We start from the raw sequence: 11,426 nt of genomic DNA, 5'->3' as shown, positions 1-11,426 counted from the left end.
GGCTAAACTCATGTTTGTCCTCCTAATGGATTAGGCAGATATGACATTCTCCAATTACAGCCTAGTCAGATTATCAAGTGTTTTGTTTAAAACGGTTTCCTGATGATTAAAGCCAATGTACCCTGGGGTTAGGATTATTGTGAAAAATCAGGACTGATTGTACTGATTACAATCAAAGCTTTGACCTACCAAAAGGGTAAAAGAAAAGTTCTAAAGCATGCTTTTGAAATTTAAATAATTTTAGGTGCAACAAATTTGCATCTTTACAAGGCATCATAATACTATGGAACAATACAGGGGATGTCAACTGACCAGATTCAAGATCAAACTGCAATTGTTCTGATTAGGGTCTTGAATAAATCAGAGAATAACTAAATCTGAATATATTATTGAAGTTTCTGTTCCAACAGAATTGACAGCAAACTTACCAAGATTTCAAGAATTTTAATTACGTTTCTGCAATGTTTCTCAACCTGCTGCCTTTAAGTTGGTCTATCACCCCCCACTATTATTACATCTACAAAGGATCAGATTAGATAACACTGATCTAAGGTATACTGTTTAGCAAGATTACATTTTTTTGGAATTTGTAAGATGTCTTTGAAAGGATGCCCATTGTACCTTTGTGTGAAATATAACAGCAGACTACCATAAGGTATTGCAAACCCAAAGCTGAAATATAAACTTAACACAACATATAGAACTTGAGAAAAATGTAAATAATCTTTCAGGCATTTCAAAAATTTCTGAAACCAACTCCCAGATATGTGACATAGAAATTTGCCAGAGAGTTGCATGGGATTATTCAGATATTATTCTACTTTGAAGTTTGAAGTAAAATATGTAGTCCCATTAGGCACAAACCTTCAGTTTCAAGCAGTGATGCTTTCTTACATAGTTTTAATGTAATTACACACCAGTATATTTTGTGAAAACCCTTTTCTTTTAAAAGGCACTGAATTAAATAGGGTTCTTGGCTACAGGTCAAAAATATCGAAGTGCTAATGCCCCCTAGGGACGTAGCCTAGGATTATCCAACACTGCTTGAAAATCAGTAAGCTGCATTCATCAAAGATTCATTGCTTCTTGTACTGCCTTCGTCTTTGGAGAATAACTTGGCATCTTCTTTGTGGCAGCCCCTTAGATATTGGAACATTGCTATCATGTCACCCTTGATTCTTCTTTTCATTAAACTAAACATACCCAATTTCTGCAACCCTTCTTTATAGGCTATAAGTCTAAAACAAAACAAACTCCATTAAATGGATGAAATTTCATATAAAAGACAAAGCACAGTCAAATGCAGGCTACAAATAAAAGCATACAAAACTTTGCTAGACCAATTCTCAGATACAGCTCATCTGTCTGGAACCTGCACTGTATATCGGACATTAAAACAATTGAGCGAGCCCAGAGATAGAAAAGAGTACTCCACTCCACCGTTTGGAACCAAATACCTTATGCCACCAGACTTTAAATGTTGGGCTTAGACAACTTAGAACTTTAACGCCTTCAGTCTGACCAAATGTAATACATAAAATTATCTACTATAATGTTCTACCTGTCATTGACTACTTCAGCTTCAACAATACAGGAGCACACAAGATTCAAACTTAGTAAACGGTACCAAACTTGATTGCAGAAAATACGACTGGTCAATGCCTGGAATGCATTACCCGACAATGTGGTTTCTTCTCCAAACCCGCACAACTTTAACCTTAGGCTGTCTACCGTTGACCTCACCCCATTCCTAAGAGGTCTGTAAGGGGCATGCATAAGCACACCAAACTGCCTACCCTCCCTGTCCTAACTATCCCATTTATTCGTATCCATTTCATGTATTTATACTCTTGCATATAACTTATATCTATTATCTTATACACGCTTGACAAAATAAATACAAAATAAATAAATAAAAGCTACAGTGATTTCAATAGGCTTATCAATGAACAGCCTTTAATTGGGGGAGACGGGACTTTCCATTTCAACATTCGTTTAAAAAGGTTGCACATTTGCAACTTAAGGACATTAGACCAAGTCGGAGACCATGTAGCATAGCCGTTCTTGAGATCCAAGCAGACCATAGGCAGCCACCGACTTCTGACTCGGCCGGGCAGAAACATTCCGCTCCACGCCTCCCGCGATGCACCGCGAAGGGCGCCTCCAACCGCCGCGCGCCCTCCCTCCCTCCCGTCCCGTGAGCCTTTGTGGCAGCGCGCGCGGGAAGAGAAGATGGCGGCGGCGGTGGGCCTGGCCGAGAGGGGCTATTTGGAGCTCGGTGGGGCGGAGCGGAGCGTGCGGCATGGCCTCCGCGAACTCGTATTCAGCCTCCCAGGTGGGGTCTGAGACCCCCGGCGGGGCCTAGACGGTGCGGGGGTTGCTTGCGTGGGCGATCCTTCGCGTGACATGCATGTTTACCGGAGCATCCATGCTGGCGCGCGGAGACTGATCCGCCTCCCTTGTCCGTCTTTTGCAGGTGGCGGCGCCTCCCCCTCAGCCGTGCGGTACCCGGACAGCGCTGGAGGGTTTTGGTACCAAGAGAACGCGCAGCTGGGCTCGGTGACTAGAAACCGCTTTATTCATTGGTGAGTGATCTGAGGTAGCTCACCTCCCGAGCGGTCAAGTGTATATAGAATCGTACAGCTGGAAGGGACCTTGGAGATCTTCTAGTCCAACCCACCTGCCCAAGACAGGAGTCCTTATTCCATCCCGAACAAATGATTGTCCAATCTTTTAATAAAAACTTCCAGCGGTGATGCGTCCCGCAGCTCCATGAGGCAAACGGTTCTATTGACTAGCGGTCGGTTTACTCCCGCTTACGAGCCCTGAGCTAGAAAGATTCAGATCATCTGCATCGTGTTTGGGCTAAGCTTCCACTTTGACACTTGGTTCCTTTTGTTCTTAGTCTTAGTGGGAATGTGGATTGGCTAGACAAAGCTGATACTTGCTTTAAAAATAAAATCCTTCCTGGTTGCCGAAGCAAACTTATTACAAGGAGTTACCCAAATGTAAAGTTGGTATGTTTGGAGCAGGTACTGCTTTCTTTGGTTCTTACCTGCTTTCCACTAAAGTATGAGACTATGAAATGTGAGATGATCACTCACATTTAAATGAATCTCAGCTCCCAGTTGGTGATCCCTGAATCTGGGAAAGCATAACAGAAATTGAAGTTAGGGATCTGGTGATGACATAAAACAATACATCTCGTGCATTTGGTTCCTATGCTGCTTATGCTTCCTACAACATCTGGGATGAGGCATACATCAGGTGGCATGTCTTCTCTTTTGCTGCCTTAGTGTGTCAAAATTCCTTGCCTCTGGAAGTTCAAGTTAGCAGCCCCTTCCCTCCTACCAGATTATAAACTATTAAAATAATACTTTCCTAACATGGTTTTAAATGGATACAATTATCTGATAGTCATTTGAGATGTGTGTTATATGTCTGCCTTTTGGCTTTTAGTCTGTATTTATATACTGTTGTATTCTGCCTAGACTGCAGTTTGGAGAAGTTTAAAAGAGGGTTAAATAATTTGGAATTTATCATCTCCATTTTATTTGTGTAGAAAAAGAATTTTGAATAATTGGTTATAAAATGAAATAATGTTCATGAAGACATTGGTAGCATGAATGCTCCTTAGAAATCTGGACATTATACATTAGAGTTGACTTTTTAGAAAAACAACATTGAGCTGAATTTATAAGCATAATACATGTTTTTACGTGTTTAATGAAGTAAGCTATAACAGAATAAAGACTTCCCCGTATGTCCTCTTACTTTCTTGTGAAATTGGTCAATAGGTACAGAATTTAAATGTTATCACAAGCTATCACCATTCTGCTTTCTCTGATTTGTGAAATGGAAAAGAAGCAATAGCAATTTGAAGTGAGGAATAATTCAATTTGCTTCCATCATTTCCCCTTAGGTAATGCTGGATAAACACATTAAATGTTTCCAGATAATCTAAGTACATAAGTAATACAATCCCTTAAACATGCCAGTAAATTCACATCAGCCAATAAATTAGTTATAAATAAATATGTATTGAGAAGAAAATTAAAAAGAAATTGGAAAAGAAAAATAACTGAAAGTTATAAAAGTAAATAAGTAGTTGGTTTGGCTTGAACCATGTACGGAAATAAGAAAGAACAATCTAGTAGACTTATCCAGGACTTCAATTAGAAAGTATTTCATGCATTGGAATTAACTGGGTTCAGGCAGGAATATAAAGTAAAAAGTAGAAATTAAACTGAAAAACATGTTTGATTGTATGCTATTCAATTTGGACAACTTTGGTTGGCAGTTACTTTCTGGCCTGTGGGCAACATACAAATCAACAGAAGGGCTAGCAGTGGGCAATTAATTTAATTACCTTCTTAAGTAAAAGTAAACAGTCGAAAGAGTTGGTAGTTTTCCCTGTCACATGCATCTGTAAAGGGATGCTAGCTGAGAAGTAGAAAAAGGAAGAATCACTCAACCAACTCAAAAAACATAACAGTCAATCAGGACAGGCATTGCCACACAAGTCAAGGGGTCTTGGTGTCAGTGAGTTGATCATATTGGATCAGGGATACCAGGCACAGTGGATATATGTTCCCAAACAGAAAATATTGGCATTGGTTGTTTGCTATTGCAGACTTGCTATATACATTTGTTTCTTTTTGCAGGGCAACTTCAGGCGGGACTTTAGAACTGGTAGAGGAGTCTCTTGACATAAACCTTTTGAACAATGCTGTTCAGCTCAGATTTCAAAACTGTAATCTCTTGCCACAAGGGGTACATATCTTTGAGACACAAAATCATGTTGTTATATTGGTTTCAACCAATCAGACAATACATAGATTGATGTTACCTCATCCAGCTCGGATGTATAGAAATGTAAGTAATCTATTTTAATATATCTTAAATTGTGATATAAGAGGCGTGCCTAAACTACAGTTTGTATCTCTGTTTTATTTAATTTTACTGAATCCATCTATAGTTACATAGTTTGAATCTGGACTGTAAAATCAATATGTGATATTCTATCATTTGAAATACATATATAGAAATAGGAATACTTCCAAAATATAACAAGATATTTTTATAAAGAGAAAACAACATAAGTGATCTCAGCAGACTAATGCCTAAAGGTTGGTGAGATACTAAGAGGAGTCGAACAAGAATTATCAAAATATATCAGGTGTAATTTGATTTGCTGGAAAAAGGTTGCTAAATAAGCTACTTAAAATGGGGTAGATACTTTGAGACAATGCTTTTCTAATCTAATTTCAGTTTTTCAATTTTTAAAATACTTTACACAATAGGAATATTAATAGAAATATCATTTTACTATTTTTCTTTTTCAATTTTAAATTTTGTTGATAATTTTATCCCTGGTCTTTATTTTTTTTAGGAGCGGATAACAGAAAGTCAAATGCAGTCAGTTTTCACAGATATTGGAAAACTTCATTTTAGAGATCCCTTGAACTACTGTGTGATCCCCACAGTTCCTGGGTTGTCACCTAATTCCACTGCTTCAGCAGCTTGGCTTACCAGTGATGGAGGATCCCTCTTTGCTCTGCCATCTGCTTCTGGTGGGATTTTTGTCCTTAACCTACCACCTTATGATGCTCATGGTAAGTATGCAATTATAAAAAGGCAGGTGATTCAAAGAATAAAGGGAAAAGGGCATCTGTTGGAAGGTTGTAGCTGGCTGTGCTCCCTGTAGCAGTTAAATTGCTGTCCTGCACACTATTATAAATATGATACAGGTAATCCTTGGGTTGTATGACACTCACTTGGCAGCTGACACCTATTTATGATAGTTGCAGTGTCTTGGGGTCATATGAGCACTTTTTACTATCTTCTGACAAACAAAATCAATTGGGAAGCCAAATTCACTTAATAACCCTGTTACTAACTTAACAACTGCAGTGATTCACTTAACAACCAGGGCAAGAAAGGTCGAAAAATGGTGCAAAACTCACTTAACAATTATCTTGCTTAGCAATGGAAATTTTGAGCTCAAGTGTGATTGCAAGTTGAAGACTACCTATATAGACATTCTATTTCAAGTTACAGTTAGTCCTCAACTTACAACTGTTTATTTAGTGACTGTTCAAAATTACAACAGCACTGAAAAAAGTGACATAACTGTTTTTCACATGACCATTGCAGCATCCCCATCATATGATCAACATTTGGATACTTGGCAACTGGTGTGAATTTTTGATGGTTGCAGTGTCCTGGGGTCCTCCAAAGCCAATAGGGAACCAGATTAATTTAACCATGTTACTAACCTAACAACTGCAGTGATTCACTTAACAACTGTGGCAAGAAAGGTCATTAAGTGGGTCAAAACAACTGTCTTGCTAGCAACAAAAGTTTGGTGTCTCTCATGAATTCAATTTTGTAGTGAACCTTACAGTAATTTTAAACATTTTACTATATGAAAGACAGAAATGGGTTCTAATATCAGCTGATTTTAAAAAGTAAGGTAGCAAAAGCAGTTCAGTTAAGAGAAGTAGAAGCATTCAGTTTGGAACTAATGCAGGTGCCACTTTGTAGGTGTAATTTCCTAAATGTCACTTTCATTCTCTTTTGACTTTCCCCTTATATTCTTTTAGATTTACACCATTTCAAGTACAAAACTTAATAAAATTTTGTTTTACCCATTTTGAGGGCAAAATAGGATCAAAATAAAACATTGCAATTAATGTTGATGTTAAATGAAAAGAGTTTTTAAAACTGATTTAAATTAAAAATTCATTCTGATTAATTATTTTATGAAATAAAGAATGACCTTGTCTTTGCTTAGACCACCAACTGAATCTTATGTAAGTTCTAATTATCCACAATTAATAAATCAACTAAGTAATAAATTTGTTTTTAATGCCTTTTTATAGAATTCACTAAAGACTATCTGATTTAATTGCATCTTTTTTATATTGTCAGATTTAAACAAATTGCTAAAAATGTTTTCTTATTCTTTTAGAGATGCCTTCAACTTCATTTGTGGAGTTGAAACAGAGTTCAGTCATGCAGCGCCTGCTTACAGGTTGGATGCCAACTGCCATCAGGCTAGTATTATGATGATAAGCAGTTAAGGCTTATAATTAGAGTTTAATTAGAACTCTTAAAGCTTACACAGCAACTAATAAAGTAATTGGAATTGGCATCGGAATGAATGAAACATGGAAGGGAAATCAAGAACCTGGGTCTGGAGAGGGAAAGATTAGCAAATAACCGAAGAAAAGTTGAAAAAAACAAAGCGGAAGGAGCGATACTAAAGGCACCCAGTTGTACAGAAAAAGAGTACCTCTCACTTTTTGTAATTAGCTCTGTTCCCAATAGCAATGAATTCCTTGTGGTGCTGAAGACAGGTGTTCAAAAGAATGGAGATGGCTACCTTTGCCTAACTTACACAAGAAAGTGGAGTTGTGAGAATAATAGCCTGTATTGAACAATGCGGCATGAAATTGTAATCAGTTCCTGCTTGATTATTTTGGAGTTTAAACTTCTGCAGGTTGTTCACTATAGTATTACACTTTATGATTATTTTGAAGTTTAAGGTATGCCACTGTAGTAGTCTCCCCTTCATGATTAATTTGAAGTTTTATGCATGACAGATTATAATATTCTTTCTTCTGAAAGAAGTACAGCAAAGAAAAGACAGGTGCTTTACTTTAAACAGAGCTTCTTCAGCTAAGTTCAACTTAAAATGCCCTGTTTCATCAATACTCAATTCAGATGTCAATACTAGCTAAGTTGTTAATAATTATAATTATTATTAATTGTTAGTAATTATTGACATCTCAATAAAGATGTTGTTTATATCTCACTAATGAAGTTCAGTAGTGTTCCAGTTGGTCATTACTATGATAGAGCAATTGTAATGTTACATATGGAAAAAACTTGTCATGCAGAATCATTGATTTCTCTTTAGTGCTTGCTTCTGTATTTATTATTGTTATTGTTAATGTTTTTACAGAGGGGATCAAAATCCTTCAGATCTTCCTGTTAGCTTATCTGTCCACTGTCGTGAACATGATGCACTTCTTTTTGCACTCTACCAAGATCATAAACTTCGGATGTGGTCTTATAAAGTGAGTAATGTTTTATTTTTTGATTGTTAATTGTTAATTAATTCTTAATATACTAACCAATTGGTAATCATCAAAGTGGTTTGTATCATCTTGGCTCTTTGATCTACACCCCCAATGGACAAACTTGCTCACCTCAGTTTCATGAGTTTGGACAAATATAAGCTTTATGGTTCAGTTAGGCTTTAGGAATGAGCTGTTGGCTTTCAAGGACCAATGCTCTTCCTTTTACGGATTTAAGAGTTCTACATTGAAATTATTTGATATAGAGTGCAGTCATATTCTTTTCTACATCTTCCTTTTACTGCATTGTGAGAATCTTTGTTGTAAGCATTGCGAACGTGAATTGAGTTCAGAATCATGGTATATTTTCATTATCCAGCAGAACCTGTAGACCAACCGGGATAAAAATATTACTACTCTGTCTCATTGTACTCCAATCCTCTATGTCCTGAAAAATCTAATGAAAGATTTGAGGGATCTCTTAGAATAGTTGTGTAGATAATACTGGGATGAAAATGATGAAGATAAAGTTGGACGAGGAGGAGGAAGGGGAACAAAGAAGAGGAGGAGGAGGGAGAAAAAGAGAAAGTAGTAGTAGTAGCTGCCGCCGCCGCAGTAGTAATAGTAATTACAATAAATCAAACAAAGAAATTATTGGCCCAAAATGTCTCTTCCCTCCCTTCTTTCTGCCAATTGTGTGTTCTCGGTAGTATTAATACTTCAGAAAAATACCCCTAGACCTGTTATGTCAGCAAATGACATTTTTAAAGATAAACCTGAATGACAGCAGTTTTTAGCTTAGAACTGTTTTCTTAAAAACAGAAGCAGATAATATAAATCTGAGAATACACTATAGTAAACTACTATCAAATCTGTGGAAAATTAAACAGAATGAATTGTCTCTCCAGTGTCTCACAGTGCTGTGTTTATAATTGCATTTAAAGATGTTTGCTTTTTGTGTTTTACTCATCTAGCATCTTATCTTAACAGAGTCAAATGTGCTTGATGGTGGCTGATATGTTGGAATTCGTTCCTGTAAATAAAGATTTGAGACTTATTGGTGGAAGTGGACACAGATTACAGCTAGCATATTCTGAGTCATTGGGGCTTTATATTGGTGCATACTTGCATGCACCCAGACAAGGACAGGTAACAGAAATTTTGTATTTGGATAACACAAGACGTATTTTATTGAAACTAAAATAAAATACTAAAATATTGTTTCTATGATAATTTATAATTTTAGATTATTTGGCAAAGGCAGTTCACAAGTATATACTGTATACTGAGATAAAAAGCAAAGCTTAAAATGCTGATCATTTCAACTGTTACTTCTTTTAAACATGGACAATTATGTGACATTGATGCGCGTTAAAGATATAAAGATTACAGACATGAAATGTGTTTACAGCGGTGATTCTCAATCTTGGCACCTTGAAGATGCCAGCATGCTGCCTGAGGAATCTGAGAGTTGAAGTCTACACATCTTCAAGCTGCTAGGGTTGAGAAACATCGCCTTAGATATGCATTGAGTACAGTGGTGGGTTCTGGATCCCGTTGCAACCGGTACGGTTGCAACGGGGCCTGGCATCCTCCACATGAACATGGCGACGTGCACTCACACGTGCATAGCATGTGCATTTTACCTTCCAACGACACCTCCGCAAGCCTCCACGACGCTCCAGCTGCTGGGCGGAGCGTCGCGCAGGTGCTGTACGCACCATGCACATGTACCGAAACGCCAAAGGCTTTAAAGACAGATAAGGAGCGCAGGTGGGCCCTCCGGAACACTGTACCGGGGCGTATCGCCTGCAACCCACCAATGATTGAGTAGTACAAATGTCTTCTCTCTAAAGTAAAATATTGTTCAACTAACGTTAGATACAGAATTGTTGTATTTTCTGAGGTTTCCCATTCATGGTTCATTCTTCAGCTACTTCAAGTCCTACCAATATGCCCATACAGAGAGCCAAATTCTCCTTTCTATCTACAGGGAAAAGTTGCATAATTGCTGAGAGTTGTTCTTCATTCTATAGCTACTAGAATATACATGCCATGTAATTATCTTGATTTTCTAGAATTAAAAAAGGGTAACTATATGGTAAGAATTCATTTCATTTTTATTTGTACTAATTGCAGACCTTTTTTCTCCCCCTGCAGTTTTGTGTCTTCCAGTTGGTCAGCACAGAGAGTCATCGCTATAGTCTTGATCACATATCATCATTGTTCACATCTCAGGTTGGAACTGGTAACACTCGGGTCAATGAAGTCAAATGGGTTTCAGATAAAAATAAATACATAGGTCATGGGTAATCCTCTTCAGCTGAAAAGGCTTAAAACAGCTATCTTACCTTCCCTCTTGCTTGAGCATGGTTAATACGATGAAAAATTATATATATATAATCCTTCTAGATTCAGTCAGTAGATACTACATTGTTAACATAATATTGTTCTTATAATTCATTTGTTATTTTAATCTATTTACATTTTTATTTAGGAGACACTTATTGATTTTGCTTTAACTACTTCTGAGATCTGGGCACTTTGGCATGATGATGAAAATCAAACTACTGTGAAATACATAAATTTTGAACAGTAAGTTTTATCCTTTCAGCTGTTAATTTACTCAATATATTTCTTTAAAACAAGCTTTAGTGTTAACTATTCTATTGAAAAAAATTCAGTATAAATACATTTGGGTGCCAGAGTACTAGAAGATGATAACATTGAGCCAAAAGTTATTCTCCTCTGAACTTTTGAAGCTTTAGGATTAGTTTACATAGCCCTGAGAGGTTGTTCTCTATTACCCGAGCTTATAATGGTCTTGTTAACTAGGCAGAAGAAAGCATTTCCAAATAAGGCTTTAGACTGAAGATACCCACTATTTCAATTTCTAACAATGTTTCTAAGGTGTAAGGGAAGCCCAGTAGCACTAATAGCAATAGACTTATAGACCACTTCACAGTGCTTTACTCTAAGCGGTTTACAGAGTCAGCATATTGCCCCCAACAATTTGGGTCCTCATTTTACCTACCTTGGAAAGATGGAAGGCTGAGTCAACCTTGAGCCTGCTGAGATTTGAACTGCGAAATTACAGTCAGCCGGCAGTCAGCAGGAGTAGCTTGCAGTACTGCACTCTAACCACTATGCCAGCGTGGCTCAATAATAATCGATTATAGGTAGTCCTTGACTTACAATTGTTTGTTTAGTGATAATTCAAACTTAGAACAGCACTAAAAAGTTTCTTATGACAGTTTTTCACACTTCTGACCTTTGCAGCATCTCCATGGTCACATGGTCAAAATTCGGAAACTTGATAACTCGCATGTATTTATAACAATT

The 11,426-nt window shown here is 37.2% G+C and overlaps 1 protein-coding gene across 1 annotated transcript in view; it reads left to right on the top strand.

The window, feature by feature from the left end:
• Positions 1-2,205: 2,205 nt before the first annotated feature.
• The window catches only part of NUP160 (nucleoporin 160), a 36,431-nt gene continuing 27,210 nt past the window's right edge, over positions 2,206-11,426 (top strand). Inside the window, exons 1-9 of the mRNA XM_014056807.2 lie at positions 2,206-2,335; positions 2,477-2,585; positions 4,665-4,875; positions 5,393-5,615; positions 6,974-7,058; positions 7,970-8,084; positions 9,075-9,233; positions 10,245-10,322; positions 10,582-10,679. Coding sequence (XP_013912282.2) covers positions 2,233-2,335; positions 2,477-2,585; positions 4,665-4,875; positions 5,393-5,615; positions 6,974-7,058; positions 7,970-8,084; positions 9,075-9,233; positions 10,245-10,322; positions 10,582-10,679 — 1,181 coding nt within the window. The 5' untranslated portion in view covers positions 2,206-2,232. The remainder of the gene's footprint in view (positions 2,336-2,476; positions 2,586-4,664; positions 4,876-5,392; positions 5,616-6,973; positions 7,059-7,969; positions 8,085-9,074; positions 9,234-10,244; positions 10,323-10,581; positions 10,680-11,426) is intronic.

Source organism: Thamnophis sirtalis, unplaced genomic scaffold (genome assembly GCF_051295495.1).
Source record: "Thamnophis sirtalis isolate CommonGarterSnake01/CBP01778 unplaced genomic scaffold, rThaSir2_p1.2 scaffold_1, whole genome shotgun sequence".
NCBI lineage: Eukaryota > Metazoa > Chordata > Lepidosauria > Squamata > Natricidae > Thamnophis > Thamnophis sirtalis.
Note: the sequence above shows the minus strand (reverse complement) of the source record. Positions and strands in the feature narration are given on the sequence as shown.